A 22,299-nucleotide genomic window follows, 5' to 3' on the forward strand; every position below is an offset into this window, starting at 1 on the left:
AACCCTGTTGCTCCAATGAAATTTCAGATTTCTCTCGAAGGCCCGCCTAGAAAAAGAAACGTCGAGGCGGGCTGCTTCGGTTACGGCTGAACTTTGTTTTATTTTTTTGGCTTGTTATAAAGCGGTGCGTATACAAACTCAAGGCGTTTTCTGTCCACGTCCCGCAAACGCTTAGCGATAACCTGTCTGTTCGTGCAATTCTTTGCATAACTATCCGTAATTTCTATCTCCGTCCTTGGAAGTGAAGTCTGAGACACAATTTGCGGACATTTTCCGTGGCAGTTTGCTGCTCTGTGGTCTTTAGATAGACGACAGTGGAAAGCTAATGGAGATAGTTAGATGAACACGGTGAGTAATGATCTACTTGGTTTATACACCCGTTTTAGGGAGATAATAAACAGCCCACGGCTTTCTTTATGGCCGAGTTTTCAGCTAACGGCAGCTGTGAGTAACTTTAGCTAGCTGGATGATCACAGGCTGTCCAGATTTATTTGTATTTTGCGAGATAAGAAATGTGTATTTACTGACTTAATGTTTTCCTCCACGACTTGTGGTTATTGTAATACATCAAGAAAGCTTGTCTCCAACTGAAATGCTTAAATGTTATTGCTAAGAAGTGGAAGTAAAAAAAAAAAGCTTTGTGATGTTTTGTGTAAACATTGATTGATTGTCTGCTTGTGAAACATTTAAAGATATGATTTTGTTGTTTTAGTATACGTATTTAAAGTTTAGGGCTTAAAAAAAATATAAACACATACTGAGTTGTCACTCATGTTTGTTGTATGTTGATTGCAGTTTATGCCTCATGTGATGAACCCTTGTGTTTCTGAGTCACAGATATGGACAGCTTCCGAAACCTGGAGGATGAGACATTTCCCAGCCTCAACATGTCTTTAGGCAGCAATGGACGAGCCACACTGGGTGATGTTACACTGGGCTCCACTCTCGGGGTGCCTATGGCTGCTTCTACTGTAGCTAAAAGTAGAGCTACAGCAGACAACAGGTGTGAGACTCTGGTTTGTGTGTTCACTGCGTTGCATAATTGTGAATCCTACTATTCCAGTAGTTTGATTCATGGAGAAATGAAATGCCGTTCCTTAGGAATTATGATTTTGCGTTATACCAGAAAGTCACATATAAGAGTATATGAAAACATGGTGACAACCCGGAAAGTAAATACGTACAATAGACTATGCAAAAAAAACAAACTATAAACTAGATTGTGTTCTCGTGACTGGTTCCAGATGCACGGTTACTCTGTCCCAGGTTACTGGAAATGAATACGCAATACAGCAAATAATAAACAACATTGCACATGGGTGCTTTATTAAGTAAACTCAATGTTACTGGCATTGTTAAAATTTAGAGTAGAAGTATGACCATGTGTCCTGCAGATCACTTGAGACACGTTCATACTGCAACTCTGAATATTAGCAATTAAAGAACTGAAGACCAGTTTACCACTTTTATTTAAGACACTACCTGGTATTTACATGTTGCTGAATAGAAATTAATAGACAGTTACTAGACTGTACATTTAAGCCTGATTTAAAAAACCCTATTTTTTTTGCTGCAGGTTAACTGATGTCCAAGCCTCTTACTTAGAGCCTGGGCTGCTTTCTCTAGCAGGGTCGCAAGGCTCAAGTTGTGGAAGGGAAATGTTTGCTCTCAACTTCAAAGATGATTTGTGAGTGTCAAACCCAGATTTGTGTCTTGTTCCTTTCTTTATAAATAATTAATATAATGGATCGAATGAATTAAACGAGATTTCTACTCTAATTTTTTTCATTTTAGGGACAATGCTGAAGACTTCATAGCTGCTAATCGTTTTTCTGGCCTATTAGTGAAAGTTAATTTGGACGAGTCAGAATGCGTGTCCATGACTAAAGCCTCAGCTACAGTGGAAGCAGGGGCTCCGTCTGCATCAGGCCGGCCCTCTGATTACCCTGATGGTACTAAACTTGTCTTTTGTTTGTGATGCGGTGGCTCGCCTGCACCAGGACAGAGCATTGCTTTAAGTTAATATATGAGAATTGGCATAAGGGACAAAATGTTTGTTCAAAAATGTCATGTAAACATGTAATTGTTTAGCTGAACCTAAACTCAAACTTCTTGTGCTGCTGTTATTTTTGTCTAAACAGTTTTAGATTTTGTCTTCCTTTCAAAAATTTAAAGATGAGTCCTGCACTAAATCATCCAAATCAAGTGGCATTAAAAGATTTTTTTATTTTCTTTAATTAAAATTGATTTTACAGATATTTCTACTGGCCTGTTGACAGTTTCGCATATTGGAGGTAAAGAAGCCATTGCTGGTCAGGTAAGGTCACAAGGATTGCAAAATGATTTTATCATTCAATTGTAGCCAGAGATCTACAGCCAACTGAATTCTTAATTGTTTTAGGCTGTGTTAGCTCCAGTACCCATAGAAGAGGTTCCAGAGAGTGAGGCAGTGGAGAGTGATGGGATGAGTGTCACAAGCTTCCTGGCTAATGAGAAGCTCGTGTTGCTCGATAGCATGAACAGTGACGTTACAGGTAAGGGGTGATCTGTCCGATTCTTACAGTAAAGCGTTATCACATTGATATATTAACAGTGAATTCAAATCAATCTATAAATGGCACTTTAGTTTGATGCTTGTTTATACTTCTGCAGATGATGATGATCTTGATATAGACAACCTGCAGGATGATGAATTGCAGCTGTATTTCAAAAAGCTAATCCCTCCAGCCATGCAGAGAGGTCGAGTGGAGGGCCAAGAGATCCCAGCTGCTGTAAGCTATTGGTGTACCTAAATGTTTGTTGACTTTTTCTTTATGTGCTGCAGCACATTGACTCAATGATTCAGTGAGTTTGAACACCTGAGTTTTTCTGGGCAATGCAAGTTCTTCCACTCCAACCTTCATCCATCTATGTCCATCTTTATGGTCCTTGCTTTGTGCACAGGGACAATAAATTAAATTAAATAATTGTGTGATTGCAACAGTTTGAGGAAGGCCCAAATGTGATTGTCAGGTGTCCACATACCTTTTGACCATACACTGGACAGGGGATCCCCTCATATACAGGGGATCAGTCTTTTTGAAAAGGCCACTTCTTGCTGGCAATGTGTGTCTGTTTAAAATGCATGTCTTCTATTTTAGGAATTACCTGACAATAAAGGATCATCTCAACCACTTGTTACTGAACCAGACGTGTCACCCAAAAACCGATGCAATTTTCTAAATGACTATGATAAGGTAGGATTTTTTTAAGTAAAGAAATTCTATTATAATTGTAGTATTTTCTAATTAAATAGATCTTTTGGTGGTTTCCTTCTTAGAGGGATTTTTGCATGCCTGATGTGCGGCTAGCTGCAACAGGTATGGACTCATGTCCTGCTAGTGATGAAGACACAGAAGATGAACTGGAAGCCTCACAGATCCGTAACAGAGCCCGATTCCTGTTGCCTAGCACCTCCAGACAGCTGGTATGTTGAAGACCTGATACTAATACATGTTAATAGTACAAGCCATTTCATGTAGCACAGTTATTTATTTGGACAAGCAGCATTGCAAATCATTTTTGTGGGGATACAAATAATTTCAGAACAAATTTATTTGGTTAAATCAGATTTTGTCACCCTTTCATGCTTTTGTTGATCTCTGCCACTCATGTTAAAATGTAATGGGACAGAAACATCAATTTTTATTTTGCTACTATATTAGTTTCTTTGTGTTAATGTATAAACAGGTTGGGGAAAGCCATCAGCTTTATTTTAGGCCAGGCTTGGAAGGCGGAAGCTCAGATGATGAGTCTCAGCCAGGTGCACAATTTGCGAACTCCATGACAGGCATTGAACATCGGTGCTCTGCTGAGGGACAAGTGATTGATTTGCCAATAACAGGTATTTTAGATTTAGTATTTTAGATTTGAGCTGTTTTAAGACTAATAAACAACAGTGAACAAGGATTGTTTGCATGTATAAACATTTCATGCTGAAAGCTCAAATTTTACACCTGGCTTTTTCTGGCTCTTTTGTTTATAGGAGATGGTGGAGGGGGTGATGGGAGCAGTGGCAGTGAGGAGGATGGAAATGATGGAGGTGTATCTACAGTGCCCCAACCCACTAGTGTCCAGACCACATATGATGTGCTACGGGGACTGGGAATTGTGGGAGGAACAGGCGAGGATGAACTACTACAACTCCCTGGATTAGGCCAATTTGTCTCAAATGTGCATAGCCAGGTAATACATATTAAAAAGAACTGGTAGCCAGGTAGCAGATTGTCTCTGTATGAATTATGTATGAATAAATCTTTGTGTATTTTTACGCACTTTAGTATTTAATGCTCATTGAACGTTTTAGCTAATAATTATTCCTTTAAATAGTTGGGTAAGATCTTGAGGATAGGGAAAATCTAGCTGCAGATTTGCATATAGACCTGCTGCTAACAATGTATTTGTGGTGTGTATTTGCAGATGGGAGACCGTGAGGGTCCAGTTGGGACAGTTGAAACTGAGTCGTCAGTTCGAGGTTCTGGACTGACCAGGATTCAGTTGATAAACCAGAGTATAAACCCTGATAGGCAAGAGGCTCTGGTGAGGTTTATGTAGCTTACCAAGTTTAAAGTTAATTTCTCATGTTTGTGCACTGGTGATTTTTTTTTTTTTCAGCTCAGCAGCTTTTTGTTTCATACAAGAGAAAATGTCGGTAAATCATTTGTTGTGGAATAGATTTCTGCTTTTTATATTTCCAACTAAGTGGAGTTTCTGTGCCTTTGCTTTATCATCGCTGTATCAGCTGCCCCATTATGCTACTTGGAATTTTAGTTTAGATACTTGAAGTTGTGAGTTTGTTTTTGAGACAAAGCTTTGAACAAATATTGGTCAGTAACACCAAACCCCCTTTCTTCTCTTGAATAGAATGCCATGGATAGTTCAGGCCCAGGTACTCTATCTCTGGAAGAACGCTTTGACTCTGTGTACCTTAGGCCTGGTGGTGTCCATGACTCACAGGACTCAACTTCACGTGCTTCTGTCCTTCACGGCACTCGGAATGCTTTTGACTTCTCTTTTAACAAAAACCGTCTTGAAGAGAGCAAAGCGGGAGTTGACCAAGGGAATACCATCAACTTTAGTGATCTGGGTCTCTGTGGAGGCCCTTTTAGGAACTCTATCAGTTTTGGCCAACACCCAAACAGCAGTGAGGAACCTTTAGGAGAATCACTCGATGTCAAGTACCTCTCTAAAAACCATCAGAATGACACTGAGCAGAATAATATTTGGAATCAAGGATCATGTCCTGACGATTTGAAACTGGAGTTCCAGCAAGGTTAGATGCTTTACAACAAAATTAATGTTGCAGCCCATTTTCTTTGTAGCTATTAAAATCTTTACTTTTCTCTCTCTCTCTTGCTGCATCTGGCTAATGTTGGCTGTTTTTACACAATTAATTACACCTAATGTTGATTGTTTATGATTATAATGGTTTGTGAGTGACAAGCCTTTACAACTACCTATTTGATGTCAATTTGGAATGTCCTGCATTACATTTCTTGTTTTGTAGGTGCTAATGCTGCTCATAGTGTTGTGTACCAGAATGAGGATGGAAAATGGGTGACTGATCTAGCCTACTACTCCTCTTTTGAAAAGGAGACACACATTCCTGATGAACTTGCAAACCAGTTGCAGTCTGAGGAATTTGTTGGTGGTGGTAAGTGGGTTGATGAATGCTTTAAATATTGTTTACTTTTGCCACATTCTGAAAGGTTTACTTGTTGTTCAGGTCAGGCTATGGAAAAGATAATTGAGGATCAAGAGGAGTTTGAGAAAGAACACCAGTTCATGCAGGTAAGAATTGCTCCTTTTTGGATTTTATGTGGGTTTTACGATTTCAAATTAAGTACTGATGCATGCAAGGATTTTTCGCCATTAATAGGAGGAACAGATTGAAGCTGTCAGTAGAAGCGTGCTTCTTGGTGACACCTCTTGGAAACTTCCCCATAGCAGCCACGTTCTGATGAGAGCCTCCCAAGCCTCAACAGAGTTTGAGAAGGGGAACCAAAGTTATTTGCGTATTTCCCTGGGGGAATTTTTTCAGCAGAGATCTGAGGCTTTGGGTTGTTTAGGTGGCAGTGAAGAAGACATTAAAAGGGTGAGAAAATCACAAAACATTAGAGCTGCATTGAGATTAGTTACCTGTTGTTTATAGGGCACTTAACTGATTGTTGTAACCGATTTGTTATACACTGTACAATTCTCTGTGCTGATCAATCTTCTATGAATAGAGGACAACTTATTTAAACTGCTACAAGTTAGTGTTACAATCTGTTATTTTACGTCTTATTTTTCTTTCAGCCTTCATTTGGTTATATCATCAACTCTCCAGAGAAGAGGGAGCCCTTTGCTTTGATCCGGCCCTCTGATTTCTCTTCAAGAGGAAGCTCAGTTCACAGTGAAACAGTCCAGCTCAGTGATGCAGATCAGACCATGAATCCAGGTATGAGATTATTTTTCTGCCATGGCCCTTAGAGTATTGTTTAGGATCAGGGCTTTGCTGAAAATGCTAACTTGATTGCTGCTTTGAACTTGTAGAGGATTTGGAGAAGACTCTTGAACCTACACCAGCTGAGCAACACCAATGTCTTTCACAGGCAAAAGATGTCCAAGTAAGACATTTATTTTACTGTAAGGCATGTTTTTCTTTTTGTTTTTTCTCCAAATTAGCAAATTAGTTTGTTTAAATATTTAGATTGAAGAAAGGCATTCAATTTTTCATTTTTCAATAGATTTCACCTGTTCTATTATTGGATCATAAGGAGAATACCAGTCAAAATTCTGAATCAAACTCCAGTGGAAGTTTAACACTTAGTATCAGCACAATTGCTTCAGCTATTGCAGATGCCTCAATCAGCTCAGACCCTGCCCAGCTTGCAGCAATGATCATGGAGTTATCCAAAAACCGGCACTCCAAAAGCAGGAGAGTGGGTGGGCTGCTTCAGACTCCTGACCCTGAAAAACTGCCTGAAGAGGATGACCTTCAGAAAACCTTATCCCTGGGTGAGCTGAGTGCTCTTGACATGGAGAAATACCTGAAGAAGGCAGAAGTTTCTAGCAGTGATAGTGATGCTTCCAGCTCCCAGTCCTGTCTTGACATTCTTAGCTTGGCAGACAGTCTTGCTAACTCAGACAGGCATACACAGAAACAGACTCCTCCTTTACCAAATAACATGAGTCTACATGCAGAAGAGCATTCAACTCCGACAGATCTTGTAAAGAAAGGTCAGGTCTTACCGAATAACACGTCTAAACAGTCTGCAGAAGTTGTGTCTGAAGTTAAAAGGTCTGATGCCAAAAGAAGTTCTATTCCGCGACTCAAGACTGCCTGCATTCCAACAGCCACCGCTCACCCAGCCAGGAGAACAGCAGGTGCAGGACAGTCATTGACATCAACACTAAATCCTAAGCCTGTGCAAGGCAAATCAGTAAGAAGCAAAAGTGACTGCCACATACCAACACCTGCAGGAAACAACATGACTTGCTCGGAGTCCAGGGTCAGAATGAGCACAGGACGACCGCAGGCAACCTCCTTAAAAAGTAATGACTTAATATCAGACTCAAATTCTGACCCAAAAAACTCTGGCAGGCAAACTGGGGAATGTTCAGAGTTGCCTTCCCAAAGGAGCTCACCGCACACACCTCGACCCAAAAGCTATACGAGGCAGAGGGAGACATCTTGCTCAGAACAAGCAAAATCACCTGGGAGTCCCCGAGCTACACAGTTTATTGCAAAAGATGGACAGAATACCTTTTCAACCACTGATGCACATTTTGGCAAGTTTGTTTTTGATATTTATTTTATACATGTTAAAAAAATCTTACTATATTATTTAACATTGATTTTAATTTGATTATTGTTGCAACTATTTTGATAAGCTCGTTGGATGGCAAAAATAAGTGCTTACTTTTTACATGTTCATCTAGATTTCAGATGAATGTCTAACTTGTCCCAATTCATTTTTGTGTAAAGTAGTATTATGATGTTTTTTATATACCCATATAATGTATATGTGTGTATGAATGTATGTATGTTTGTTTTTAAAGCCTCACCTGAACCTCATGTCTCTGTGGAGCCTAGTCATTGTACCTTTAGGCCATCCACCTCGCCACTTACTCATTCAAGCCCAAGCCAGACTTCACTGCCAAGTGGATATGGGTAAATTTTTCTGCTCATTAATTGTTCTAGCTTAGCTTAACCAGTGTAGCCTTTTTAATAGAAAAGCATAGTCATTTTTAACATAGTGTCATGTAATCTAGAATTAATTTGCTATAGCATATGTTTAAAATTTATACTATGAGGATTGGAGTATATACTGATTTCGGTAAACGTGTTTGTGTTTTTCAGAGACCTTTCTCGTTCTCCTAGTAGTGGTATGTGTGAGAAAAGCCCAGGATCTGACCCACTTTCACCCCAATCTCACTGTTCTAGTCCATCCATGAGCAGACTTACCTACCTGTCTATTAATGAGAACACTACACTCCCTACACCTAATCATCATCATCAGGTCAGTTTTAAGTCATGGTGTTTAGCTCAGTTTTGGAGTTCGAGAACTTTGCTCAGTTGGGCATGTTAAAATCAGTAATGAAGCACAAACATATATATGAAATGTATTAACTATGATCATAATTTATAATGGCCTTTTAATAAGCTTGTAAAAGAGAGCTGCTACACAAAGTTTGAATTATTACTGCACAATTTGGACTGTTAAGTTTTTTGGGGTTCACATGAAATGTTTCCCCCTTTAGAATCTACATAAAGTTTTTCAATTTACTGTGCATGCAGTTTTAGTATGTAATTGAATATTTTTCTTGTCAGAGAGATAAATCCATGTCCCTGAGTACCACCATCGTCAGGGCAAGTCCCACCCCACCAGTTGAACCTGTTGATATTCTTCAGGCCCATAATGGAGGCCTGAGTTCGCAAACAACTTCTCATGCTGAAACCCCTGGCTCAAATCAACAGATGTCAGAACATGGCTCTCACATCCAAAATGAGTGCAATACCCACAATGACTACAGGCATGTGTATGGGCCTGTAAATCACCAGTCCATGTCTCACCCAAGTCTGTATGCTCAAGCTGACTCTGGTTATTCCAGCAACCTCAACATTAACAATCAGCCTGGGGGACCAATGGATCCCAATACTAAACAAATCCCCAACATCCCTGGAGCAGGAAGTGAGGCTTTCCATGGCTCACAGTATGGTCTTCCCCCTACCTCTTACAAATCAGAACCCTTGAGGTATGGGCTGGCCCCAGACTCCCAGGGTGCTTTGACAGACCTAAATTCTGGTGTACCAAACCTAACTGCTCGGTCACTCTTCAGTACTCAGTTTCCACAACAGTACGTGAGCACAGAAGGCTCCTTGCAGACGTCATCCTACCATATAGGGCCCTTAGCTGGATCATATGGTGTGCCAGCAGTAATAGCTGGTGCTAATCAACAAATTGCACATGCACATGTTCCTGGATCAACAGGTTTACCTTCTGTCTATATGACTGCTGGCCAACATCTTCATCAATACCCCCTCAGCAAACCTTATGGACAGCCCATTGTGGGAGCATGGTCTGCACGAGATTTGGCTGATCTCAGAAGTAGGTGTTTTTTTTTTTATTGTTTAGAAGATTGTGTATTGTCCCTTTTGGTTTTTGTTAGTAGCGCTCATTGGCTAACTCATATAATTTGTCAGCTGGGCACACACAAACAACAACTACTGATTTGTGAGTTAGATTAGCATATGAGATCGCTATATCAGAAACCACTATTTGTTTCTAAATAATAATAAAGCTGTTGCTAGTCTTAAGGTTTCTTTTTTGCATGTATGTTGCTAGGTTTATTTATTTATTTATTTATTTATTAATACCATTGTAACTCTTTTCTTAAAACTGTCATTGTAACATTTATGATTTTCCCGTGATTCAGCCCAAGTGGTTGTCCCAGATGAACTGAAGTTTCCTGGTGCATGTTGTGTGGGCATTGCCTGCCAGACGACACTCAGCATCTTTAACCCCTCAGAACGCTGGCAACAAGTGGCCATAAATATAGTAAATTTGTCAATCGATGGAGTGAAGGTTTGAGCTCTGTTTACTTATTTCATCAATGACTTGCCCAACCTGGCAATGGTTAATGTTTAATTGTAACCAAACATTAATTTTATTTTAGTGCTTAAAACTGATTGCGAATCTCATTTAACTGTATAGTCAATGTCTGCATAGTGATGTGATGAAAGACTAATTCTAGGTAATCACAGAAACAAAACTTTTGTCAGATTGAGAACAAACTGGTCTATGTGCTTTACTGGACACACTGGTGTAACTTCAGAAACTTGCATCAGTTGAATGCTGAAACAGTCATTCTCAGACTTTTTAACTGCTGCCATTGGTTGAGCAATTTGAATTTATTTTTTTATTGTTTAACTGTTAGCATACTTGGTCATTTACTTGATTCCACACTGTCAGCTGATATGTGGAAGTTGATTAGCAGTTTATTTATTTATTATGCAATATTGTACATCTCTACCAGGTGGATTCACTTCCTTACCAATGGCTAATTGTGAAGAATAAGACCATCATTGGCCCTAAAAGCACAGAGGAACAGAAGGTGCTGTTGATTGCTCCAAAAGCTGGCCTGTACCAGTGTACTCTCAGTGTATCTTCCTGGCCTGCTTCTGCTGAGAGTGAGACGGTGGCACAAGCGGAGGCCTTTGCCAAGAAAGTAGTACTCGTTGCAGTGGCTGAGAACCCAGCAATAGAAGTAAGTGTTTTGTGCTATTACTGTACTTAATGTTGTGAATAGCATTTGAGCATTTAATAAATCATTTTGGTCTTTAAAAAATGAACAGCCAAGTTAACTGTATATGAAATTACAGAAGATAATTAGTTGTTTTGTGAATAGGTGGATGTTGGCAAGACGGGCTGTCTGGACTTTGGAGACTTGGCAGGGGGCAGTGTTAAATCTCTGCCACTTAAAATGGTGAACCGGACACGTGCAACTGTACCCATTCGTCTAGTTATAAATGCGGTTAGTGAACTATGTCTTGCATTACCCATAATAGTGTGAGCTAATGAATAATAAAGAATAACCAGTATTTGAGGTTTAAACATGGACCAAAGTTTAAAGAAACATGTCTGGAAACACCTTTTTTTTTTTTTTTACTTCCAGAATGTCTCAGCCTGGCATTGCTTCAGCTTCTCTAAGAGTCCCATCACTATGACAGCAGATGGCTCTCACCATTCTGGTGGGAATTTGACCTCCATTTCGGTTATAAACCATGTGATGCATTCTAGCTTTGGAGATGTAAGCATGTACACCTGAAGCGAACATTGATCTAACTTGAACTGAATTCTAGCTCTGCTTCACTGAACTGTATTAAAACCTTTTGTATTCTTTGTTAACAGAATCCAGACAGCTTTATGGTGTGGGTTCACTTTAATGCACCTCAGAGATTCAGTGCAAAATTAGGTACTGATATGTTTTTGTGATGAGTAGTTATTTCCCCCTCCAAGTTCATATTTTATTTTTAAATAAAATATTTAATTTTTTTTGTGTATTTGAGTGCAAATCTGGACCAACATTTTCCATAGTGGTTGTGTTGAAACAGCTTTGTTTTGTGTTGCAGGGGAATTAGGCCCACCAGATGAATTCAGTGCTCGTGTGGATATTGAGGTGGACAACCCTGGCCCCAGTCGTGTGATCCAAAGTGTTGCTCTTAGAGCGAGGTCTGGGACAGCCAGAGTTCATGCTCCCAAGGATCTACAAGTAAGAAGTTGCAGTTTATCAAAGCTGGACCCAGCTTCTTTTTTTTTGGTCTTATACTCCTGATGCTAACAGCTCTTATCAAATGGGATTGAATGTCTGGTGTGTTTTGTCAGTACTCATGTAATGTCTTTACAGTGTTTTTGCTCTGGAACGTCAGATAACACCTGGAGCATTAGAGCCTTTGGGCTGACTGGTTTTCATGAAACTGTTTTGTAATTTAATTTGTATTGTGCAATGCTTATTTGTTTGTAACTGGTCTTTACAGACTGTTTGTCTTCAGACTACATGGGGAAAGTCAGCCAGCCAGACATTACCATTAAAGAATGCAGGCAACATCGATGTCCAACTTAGACTGAAGGTACTTTGCTGTAAGGGAAATCAAATAGATGGTGTTGCATTTAATTTAGCAAAATTGACAACTTGAGAATTGTGCTGGTGGTGAATATGTGGATTTGGATTTACAGAGTAATGATAGTGATAACTGTTTTACGGTGAAGCCTGAAGAGCTACTTCTGCGAACTGGAGAGGAACAGGAAGTTGTTGTTACTTTCACTGCCCAAAGCAACAGAAAACATAAAGAGTGGTATGTCTCTGTGTCTTTACTCTAACCCTGTGGCAAAATACATGACTGCTTGTCAGTTGGAATTTTTAGTGTTCAAATATAATGTTTGTTTGCTTAGCTTGCTGACAATCCTTGTACTGCCGAGTGGACCACAGTATGAGGTTGTCCTGAAAGGAGAGGTGGTCCAGGGGAATTCTGGGAATGTGACATCTGCTCAAGTCTTAGTGCCCCATGGTGCAGTTCCACCAATCCTCTCGAACAAGCAGTTCATGGCCTGGGGAGGAGTTACTCTAGGCAGAGCTGTGTAAGTCCACCAATAACATGCAGATTCACCCACATGGATGTCTACAGATTCAGTCAGTATTAATTTGGAAATAAATTTGTGTTGCAGGCAGCAGAAACTGGTACTGAGAAACAATTCACCCACTACGTCACAGCAGCTACGCCTACTCATCAGAGGTCAGGACCAGGACTGCTTTCAGGTTAGTTCTGCAGACCTGCAAACATTTTATAAAGTAGCACACACAATATTACAGAGCTCATAATACATAGAGGGTTTTTATTTATTTATTAACGGATCTCCTGAAAGCCCTCTCTCCACCTAGCATTAGCAGTTTTTTATTTATTTTATTTTTGGGGCTGATGTTCTACTTATAGATTTCTTTATTGAGAAATGCAGCTTTGATTGCTGTCAGGGTAATCAGACAATGTCAAGTATATAGCTATAAGTTAACAATATTTATTAGGGATGTTTATGCAAATATATTGGTAAATATCAGTAGAAAATTTGTATTTTTATTTATTTATTTTATTTCCCTAATTTTTAGTTGCAGAGTTCGTTTGGTCCTGATGAGCGGTTGACTCGTAGCAGAGAGATATTAATTAAACCTAAAGAGGATATGGCAGTTCACCTTCTTTTTGCTCCCACACGTGTTGCTTCCATGCTGGCTAAGCTTGAGATTAAACAGTCTGCAGTGCGTCCCTCTCAGCCTGGAGTCAAATTCACTGTATGTATACTCTGTTGATATTTTACATAGAATTTCATTCAATCATTTGCTCACTTCAAACTTTACACTTTTTACTTTATATTCAGCTGGAAATTTGATGTGTAAGGCATGCTATAGTCACTTGTTAATAAAATACAATTGGGAACACTGTTGTAGGAAAATAATTAGACCGAGTGATATAATGGACCTTGTTGTAAAGAATATGGTTATTTTATTTAATCTAAATATTTCCAATAACAGCACTGTATTTTACCTCTTATACAACAGCAATGTTTTAGTAAATGTGGAAAGTCTACAACACAATTTTTTAGGGATTACTGTTGTTCTCTCACCAGTTTCTCTTGCAGCTTGTCAAGAAAAATCTTCCTGATCTTTTTTCTCGTCACAGGCTGCTTCCAGAAATGCTAAATAAATGTCTCTGCAAAGAAAGCCGTATTATAATCAGCAATTATGGACATTATATTGCTAGTCACTGATAGTAGCAAGACTTTTTTTTTCTGAATTTGTTCTGTTGCTATAATATAGTGTACCATATCCAGCTATAAATTCAAATATTTCTGGCTTTTCAGAGAAACTTGAATAGCATACCATTTTCTTCCTATAGTGAACACTTGTATTTTGTAACTGGAAATATGCTCTATCTGCTTTTTTTTAAGATCCCTCTGTCTGGTTATGGAGGCACAAGTAATGTAATTTTGGAGGAGTTAAGGAAGCGTTCTGATGGTTATGTGGCCACATTGAGCGGCATTCAGACTGGTAGAGTCAGCAAACTTTGTGTGTGCATACGGAACACAGGCTCCAGATCTGCATTTGTTCGAGCTGTGCCATACAGTGACCTGGAGAAGCGAACCATCATGGACTCTACAGTTCTCAGCCTGTCACCGTCACAGTTTATACTGAAAGAAAGGTCTCAAGAGGTGAGTAGATTTCGTGAAAACAAAAAATAGAGTTTTTCATGTGTGATTGGTGAGTTGTTAACAAATGAATCTGAAAGATGTTTTTCCTTTCTCAAGTATGAATTTGGTGTTCCAGATTGTTTTGTTTTCTATCAATATGAACAGTTTGCTTGAAATTAATCCTAAATTGTCACAATTCTCTAAATAAAGTTTTGTTTGAACACTTAGCTAATGAATGGGAAATCCTGAAACATGGCACTTTAGAACCAAAATATAGAAATCCTTTAATTATATTGTGCATATATAGCATTTAAATGGGCAGTGTTCCACCTTGGTTCGCATTAAAATGTTTTTTCACCACGCTTGAATAATGTTTTATTATATGTAGTTGTGTTTGGAAGCAATCCATTTTTTTAAATGTATTTTTTATTTTTTTTAAACTGCTTTAATTGCAGGTGATTACAGTGGTGATGAAAGCATCATCTAGGGAGCAGGCTCTCTGCCAGTCACACACCGCTCTCCTTGCCACCATCTGCCTCTTTTGTGGAGACGAGTTCTCTCGCCAGCAATTCAGGAAGTCAGTAACAATTTTGTTAATCTAGTATAAGCTATAAGCCTTTTTTTGTCTAGCCTCAAGAGTTGAACAATGATGAACAATATTGATGTCTTTTAGGCTGTTACGCATCAAGCCTGATGTAAGCAAAAAAGTATTGTCTGAAAACAGCTTACTAAAGGGCATCTCCTTTGATGAGCCTTTCCTTGGTGAGGAATTGGTTCAGGAAGGTAAGATATCTTGTGTATAATTTTATTCTCTTTCAACTGACTTTCCAAGTTGCATTAACATCCTAATTTACAATGCAAAATGACAACTAAACAATGAATCCTGCACTTTATTTCCCCAGCATATGACCTCCCGCAGAGGCCGAATGAGGCTCAAATATTCTATGGGAACATGAGTAAGGTTATCCTGTCGCTACTTGGTACAGTGGAAGCTTCTGATTCAGGAGAGAGTGAACATATTGAGTTTGTCAGGGCCTCACAGCATCATGCCACGGACTCAGACAGGTACGATTTTTAAAGTGTTACACTTTATAAGGGAAGTGGTATAGACAGAACCCAATATGTAACAATAGCCAGTGAATAAACGTTGCAGTTGTTATCTGTGTTAAGTCATAATTATCTAGCATGAACAAAAGATTTAACACACGGATACCTGAATTGTTAATGCAATACAAGCTGGCCATGTCCAGGAGGGTAGGTTGTGGTTTGGGTATGGTGGTGTAAACCTTTCTTGATTAGCGGTGATATCATATTTTTCTTTAGTGGTCTGGGGACTTCAGAGCGTCACTTCAGTAATGTTTCCCTGGACGTTCTACCAGTAAAAGGGCCATCTCTGTGCGTATCTGAACCTATGCTGAAACGGGCCGAGTCTTCTGTGGACAACACCTGGAGTGTCCAACCTGAACTCCTGGTTCTCACTGCACCCACCATCAGTGAGTGCAAATATTGCAGCTATCACACATTGTATTACTGAGTACTGTACAACAGGATAAACTAGGGTGTATGTACTGCATATATAGAAAAATACCACATTAAGACATTTGCATTTAATGCTTCTTATACCATGTATGTATTTATGTTGCTGTTTATTTAGTTCGTCATTAATGAAATGTCTTAATTTGTGAATGGACACAGATGGTGCGGCGGATACTAAGCACGTGCAGATCATGAACCGCTCAGATCATAAACTGAGATTTGAGCTCTCCTGGCCTGCTCACTGCCTGACCATCACCCCTCAACATGGCATCATTGAGCCCCAGTATGACATGTGCACACACACACACACACACACACACACCTGTATATGCATGTATACATATGTTATACAGAGCCCTTATTATATGTTTCCTCTGTGTACAGGAGCCACCTACAAATTCTAATTAGTCCAAACCCCTCACTGGCTACCAAATCTTCTATGCTTCCATGGAGTGGCCAAATATATGTTCAGTGTGACAATCAGCAAAAGGTATTACTAAAAATATCTAAATTGTACATTTTGTTTATAGAAAATAAGCATGACTAAATACATAGGCCATCTAAAATTTTAGACCGCATAATGAAATCTGTATTTCTGCTCTCTAGTTTATCAGAGTGCAGATTCGTCAAGACCTGGCTATGGACATTTCTGCTGCTGGCTCATCCTCGGACCGCTCCCTGTGCCCCCTGCCACCCCAGGCAGAGACCCCTGTAGGCTCTGGTCTCAAAGCCCAGTGTGGCAGCCCTCATACTAGTGTGGAAATTAAGAATCGCACAGTGGTTTTTCCCTCCACCTGTTCTGCAGAGTCTTCAGGTAACAGAATCTAACAGCTTCCAGTTCCAAAATTTGCATGCATTTTTGCACATAATGTATCATTGATTTAGTTCTGTGAGACCATACTTGTATTGAATTCAGCTTTACATTTGTGGTGTCTCACCTTCAGGTACTTCAAGTGGTTTTAGATTCAGTTTTATATCAGAGGTATTAGAGGTTAGCAGTTCTGTGACTGGAACTAGAGAAATACAAGGTGCAAAATGGTTTTATTGGAAGACCTAGTGCTGAAATGGATGGTACTCACAAACTCTCTGAAACAATAAATACTTATAAGGACCAAGATTTAAATGTCTGGAGATTGAATTATAAGCTCTTGGTTGTAGTTAGGAGCATAGTATCCCTGAAATACACAGGCAGGGGAAATCTGAAGAGGTTTTTCTTATTTTCAGAATGTTCTGTAGAGGTGGAGAACCATGGGGAAGATGTTAGGTGGTACCTTTCATCTTTTGCACCTCCGTATGTCAAGGTATTTTTACTCTGTTTTTTGAGCCTTTAAATCATTTTACACAATCTGTTAATATTTTTCAGTTTGGATTTAAAAATTTGTGCAATAACTTTTGTGTTATGCTTAGGGTGTAGAAGGAAGTGGAGATGTTTATCGGGCCACATATACAGCATTCAGATGTGAGAAAATGTCTGGGATGCTCGGATTCAAAGAAAAGATGCAGGTAAGGCATTAAATGGGACTTCTTTACATCAATAACATTAGTAGCATGTTGCCTGCTTTTCATACTGAAAGATACTGTAAACAATTTAAAACATTGAATCAGTTACTATAGTTAGGTTCTTTAAATGCAGATTTATTTGGTTTTGTTTTTTAGGTGCCATTTACGTTTCTCCCACGAGATGGGGGAGACTATGCTCAGTTTTGGGACCTTGAGTGTCACCCAGTAACCAAACCACAGCAAAAGAGCCGCATCCGGTTCCAGCTCTGTGGCACGGTGAGGGTTTTTCACACACGATTTCAGAAAATAACTTGTAAATAATGTTTGACTGTTTTTGACCGAGACGGAATTATATTTCTGTTGCAGGGCATAAGAGCAGGTGCAGGGATGAGCCATAAAGAAGACTGTGCCCTAGTCAGGACAGACGTGAATGTTAAGGGTAAAAAGAGAATGGAATCTGCAGGCTCAAAGACAGGGTAAGACGTGCACTCTGGGGGATGAAAAAGGGATGACTCCTATTTTAATTATCTTTTATGTGTGTGTAACCAGAACAATAGTATGTATTACTTTTTATAGAAATATATTTGTTGACTTAAACTTCCAATAAAGTTTTCAATAAAGGTTTTTTAACTTTTTTTTTTATTTAAACCCTTTGCGTATATACTGTATGAATAGCTCCATTGTATTTTCCTCATTCCCATTAAGTATGGAAACCTCCAGGAAAGGAGTGTACGCCCCTCAGAGTCTCTACACGTTCCCTGCCACATGTGTGGGTGAGGTCAGCACGCTGAAGGTCAACTTCCGAAACAACTCTTGTAATACACATGAGGTGAGTATTCACAGAATGCAGTAGTAATTTCATAACCATTAACAGACTTGTATTGCATCCTGAGTCTTTCTAACAAAAACTGGACTCATTTAACAGCACAAATTATGTGCTTGATACAAGGAATATTGTACAGGTGTAACTGTACATGTGCATATATCTTACACAAACCATCAGTTTGAATGAATATGAAGATCTGTTTAAAAGAACTGTCCCACTAATTTATTTGACCCCATTATTGCATGAGAGTTTGTTGCCTTCCAGTAAAATCTGGGAGACTATTATTACTGTAAAAGTTGCATGGCATTGATGTTGAGCTTCTCTAATTAACTTACAGCTAAGATTTTTAAGTCCTTCAGAGCCTTTCTACATCAAGCATTCCAAATATTCTCTAAGGTGAGTTATTAGTATTACACAATTTCTCTCGCTCTCTCTTTTCTATCTAGAATTTTTCTTATTACATTTCTGTACATTGTTAAAAAATAAAACCATTAATAGTGTACATTAATTTGAACAATTATAATGCCTATGATGTCACTTCCTGCTGCACATGCCTGCTGTGAGGCCTCTAAACACTTAAGGTATATGCAGGTATATGTTTAAGTGCATGTAGTCCTTCATGCATGCATACTCTGAGAGTCATGCATATGTGTGTTTTGCTTGCTGTGAAATTTTATTTATTTTTTATCTTGGAATATATTGCACAGCAAAGGTTTTTAGTAGATTATTTGCAACTATAAATGTTGGTATCCATATTCTTAAAGCTCTGGTGCTCTTTTAAATCCTCTCATATTTATATTTTTATTTATATACACACACTAACTTTTATTTATTTATTTATTTATATATATATATATATATATATATATATACACACACACACAGATGACTTCATGTTGCTGTGTAATTCATCTCTGTAAAATTGTCATTCCATCAATGCTTTTTAATTCATTTTCTACTTAATCCTTGTGCTTACTTTGTATGTGCCAAGGTGTTGAGAAAATGACATCTCTACCTTTTTTTCAACAGGACACAGCATTATATCAACCTCCCTGTGCAGTTCAAGCCGACAACTGTAGGCCAGTTCTCCGGCTTGCTGCTTGTTCAGACAGATACAGACGTTAAACTTGCCATAGAGCTCTCCGGTGAAGCTTTAGCATAACAACCACACTCATTGATTAAATGACTTGATTTATTTAAGTATTCCAATAATTTTCCCTCCGCTTGAGGCATACAATGGGATGAGGACTTCATAATAGAAGTAGTATAAAAATGTAATTTATTACATTTTTGTTTTTCTTCTCCCACATAAAACATAGCATAAGCTTTGATTTTGCACTAACCCAATATGCCAGTAAAGGGTACACCATTAGCATTAATTAGGCTCTGGTTTTAGCTATGCTGTTTGATACAGTACCGTATGTTGCCTTGATGAGGAACCTTGAAAAGTACATTTGTTTTAACTCAAAACAAATCTCTTTGTACACTCTTTCTCTCTTTGTACATCTCTTTATCACACTTTGTACTACACCCTGTAAATGTATTATTCTGTTATTTATTTTAAATAAATAAAGATTGATTCATGCTGGAGATTATTTATTTTTAAATAATTATTATTCTAGATTACAAGATGCACACATTAGAACAAACCGAATCATTTTCATATTTAATAGCTCAAGATGCTTTTTAATATTTAAATCTCTTCCTAAATACATGTGAGTAGTAAATAGCACTTGGTTGAATTTTATTTTGCATATTTGAGCACATTTTGTTTTTACAATAGTCATATAAGTTAGGAATATGTTAAACTTATTAGGAACTTGTCATTGCAATTATGTTTTCCCTGTACATGTTTTAATTTATGAATTAATTGGTTTGATTGGTAATATACACTCGAGTGTAAACAACATTGATCAAAATCTATAAAACACCATACTAATATTCTTATTGATCTGAATTATTAAACCTTATGTCAGATTGTTAAAAGCCAGTGCTCTGATAACATTAACATTTGTTTTTTTTTTTAATTGAGTACCTTGTGTGTGTATTATAGTATGATAACATCATAAACTGAATTGAGGTGTGTTTTGTGTATCTTAACCATCTTGTTTCACGATTAGGGTGAGTAGACACAGGGGTAGGCTCAGTAGCCATGTGCACAGCTGAATGGTTGTAGCAGAGCTGATGTTGCACAGTTGACTGCTACAGCATGTCACTTCATTGCCGTTTCCATTTGCATCGAGTGAGGCAGAGCCTGCAGCCCCTGCACATGTCTTCAGACTGGAACACTGCTTCACAATTGCTTTCGCTTCACCTAAACAAAGTGTGAATTAGCCATATTGTTCACTGTTAGGTAATTTTTTGCATTTGTATCATTATACTACAGTTCCTTCTTCATGTGAAGAGCATAATCAGCTGAAGTAAATGTTCTGCTCATTCATTGTACAAAGTCTACAGTGCAATGAAAGTTTTTGCCCCTTCCTGATTTCCTCGGTTTCTTTTACAATTAGAACAATAGGAAACAAAATATACAGCTTTTAAATAAATTCACTGAATGAGGGGAAACGATTATGCAACACCTGTACTACCCATGTTTTAATTGTCCCCTGAACTTACCTTGTTGTGTCCCTGAAGCAGCGAAGCATCTCCACACCATTATACCACCACCACCCCTTTTCACTGTTGATTTGATGTTTTTATTGTGCAGTGATGTGCTTTTGTTTACTCCGTTGCCTTTGTCTTGTATTAAATTTTGTTTGAAAATCAGAAAGAAATTATTGCAAACTTTTGACAAGAAATCAGAAAGGGGCAAAGACTTTTTCTTAGCATTGTAGTTTCTTTGGTAATTTAGAATCTGGGTCTAGGTTTTCCTAATTATTGTTAGATTAGGTAAAGTCGTCTCTTACCTAGTATGTCCACAGTAGTCATGCAGGTATCATGAGGAGCACGACACTCTTCTGCATTTCTGTTGCAGTGCTCATTAGATGGCGTGGAACTGCACACGTAACACTTCAGAGAATTTACTGTAACACATAAAATGGGTAGGATATTACAGGGATGTACTTTTTCCCCATGTATCACTATTTTACCTTGCTAATGTAAAAAAAGTAATTAAATTTTGCATGTCATTTGGATTTCCATACTCCTATAGAAGTTCTGCGCATTTTGGAAATATTTTCAGAAAAACAAGCAAGTGACCCTAACCAAAAGATTTAATACAATTCATAATCCAATGTATTCTATATTTATTTCACAATTGCGTGGAAAGATAAGCACCTGCATAGCCTTTTTTGAGATGCAAATAAATGTACTTTATTATTGAATGAAAACTATTCAATTAATAAATTCTCAAAAAAACAGAATGAAGCATAGTATTTAATACTGGGGCTACATGCAAATGTTAGCACTTATTACTTTCATAAAACCTTTGTTATTAACATAATAAACTGAATGGAACATTAAACTAAATACATTTTCAGCAAATATTATTCAGTACCTGAGTGTAAAGTTAGTAGGAAAATCAGCAGTCCAGAAAAGTTCCCCATGCTTCTCCACCAACATCTGCATGTAGTTGCTCATGAGACAGTAAATGGCTTTCTCTTTTCAGTGAACCACCCAACAGATGTTGCTTCTCATTTTCCTGAATGGCATGAACTATCCTAGCTGGGACCCCCTCATGATTTTGACCCGTTGGCACAACAGCACAATAGCATTCTTACAGAACAACTGTAGCTGGTTATTATTGTGCACACTGAGGGCATTGTGTATACAGACGTCAGTGCCGACTGTTTCACTTGCTGGTTTGGAATGACTACCACGTTCAGGAAAAAAAAGATTCACTAGACATATAGGAACGTTTCTATTTACTCACATGGAGACTGACATCAAACACAATCTAATCTTTCAAGAATGTTTGAACTTCAAAAGTTCATCAGTATTCTGCTACGCTCAAGTGATCCACGAGCACATCTAATCTAAGAGTGAGCAATGCATTGTATATCTCTTTTGGCAGTTTCGAGTGTTTCACCACACCAGAGTTCTTTGAAACGGGATTATGTACTCAGCGTTTATTGTTCTATTTGATTACCATAAAAAGAACATTATCATTAAAGAAAAAACGCTCTTAATTTCAAATACAATAAGACAATTACTTTCTTTTATTAGTCATGACAATGT

General features: G+C 38.3%; 2 protein-coding genes across 3 annotated transcripts; one reads left to right on the forward strand and one right to left on the reverse strand.

The window, feature by feature from the left end:
- Positions 1–50: 50 nt before the first annotated feature.
- On the forward strand, positions 51–19,713 carry cep192 (centrosomal protein 192). Of its 2 annotated transcripts, none has more exons than XM_060870109.1 (48): positions 51–348; positions 796–1,003; positions 1,577–1,687; positions 1,795–1,952; positions 2,256–2,317; positions 2,402–2,534; positions 2,653–2,771; positions 3,141–3,236; positions 3,320–3,466; positions 3,730–3,883; positions 4,025–4,224; positions 4,459–4,578; positions 4,903–5,311; positions 5,546–5,692; positions 5,765–5,829; positions 5,918–6,133; positions 6,337–6,478; positions 6,574–6,647; positions 6,768–7,812; positions 8,083–8,194; positions 8,384–8,543; positions 8,855–9,632; positions 9,961–10,109; positions 10,561–10,791; positions 10,933–11,058; positions 11,200–11,334; positions 11,436–11,499; positions 11,657–11,796; positions 12,062–12,154; positions 12,261–12,379; positions 12,477–12,662; positions 12,750–12,840; positions 13,186–13,365; positions 14,022–14,282; positions 14,717–14,838; positions 14,935–15,044; positions 15,164–15,326; positions 15,585–15,754; positions 15,957–16,080; positions 16,182–16,287; positions 16,404–16,611; positions 17,022–17,098; positions 17,205–17,300; positions 17,454–17,573; positions 17,664–17,773; positions 18,003–18,126; positions 18,461–18,519; positions 19,153–19,713. In XM_060870109.1, exons 2-48 carry the CDS (start codon positions 840–842, stop codon positions 19,283–19,285), a joined length of 8,109 nt encoding a protein of 2,702 aa, XP_060726092.1. In that variant the 5' UTR covers positions 51–348; positions 796–839; the 3' UTR covers positions 19,286–19,713. The 2 variants fall into 2 exon arrangements, with proteins under 2 accessions (XP_060726092.1, XP_060726093.1); XM_060870110.1 differs by having other exon boundaries at positions 838–1,003.
- Positions 19,654–21,743, reverse strand: LOC132845816 (prostate stem cell antigen-like). Its single transcript, XM_060870111.1, has 3 exons — positions 21,620–21,743; positions 21,030–21,146; positions 19,654–20,437 (listed from the first exon to the last, which is right to left on the reverse strand). The coding sequence occupies exons 1-3, from the start codon at positions 21,666–21,668 to the stop codon at positions 20,220–20,222; spliced, it is 384 nt and encodes a 127-aa protein (XP_060726094.1). The 5' UTR covers positions 21,669–21,743; the 3' UTR covers positions 19,654–20,219.
- Between the last annotated feature and the right edge of the window lie 556 nt (positions 21,744–22,299).

This window comes from Tachysurus vachellii, chromosome 5, assembly GCF_030014155.1.
Source record: "Tachysurus vachellii isolate PV-2020 chromosome 5, HZAU_Pvac_v1, whole genome shotgun sequence".
Taxonomy (NCBI): domain Eukaryota; kingdom Metazoa; phylum Chordata; class Actinopteri; order Siluriformes; family Bagridae; genus Tachysurus; species Tachysurus vachellii.

What these genes read in the sequence shown, in the direction of transcription:
- cep192 (XM_060870109.1), top strand. Translation starts at nt 840, where the DNA reads ATGGACAGCTTCCGAAACCTGGAGGATGAGACATTTCCCAGCCTCAAC. An exon ending in TGCATTCTAGCTTTGGAGAT is followed by an intron (nt 11,335 to 11,435) that starts GTAAGCATGTAC and finishes CTTTGTTAACAG; the next exon opens with AATCCAGACAGCTTTATGGT. An exon ending in TCTGCAGGCTCAAAGACAGG is followed by an intron (nt 17,774 to 18,002) that starts GTAAGACGTGCA and finishes ATTCCCATTAAG; the next exon opens with TATGGAAACCTCCAGGAAAG.
- LOC132845816 (XM_060870111.1), bottom strand. Translation starts at nt 21,668, where the DNA reads ATGGGGAACTTTTCTGGACTGCTGATTTTCCTACTAACTTTACACTCA. An exon ending in CCTACTAACTTTACACTCAG is followed by an intron (nt 21,147 to 21,619) that starts GTACTGAATAAT and finishes TATGTGTTACAG; the next exon opens with TAAATTCTCTGAAGTGTTAC. An exon ending in GACTACTGTGGACATACTAG is followed by an intron (nt 20,438 to 21,029) that starts GTAAGAGACGAC and finishes CACTTTGTTTAG; the next exon opens with GTGAAGCGAAAGCAATTGTG.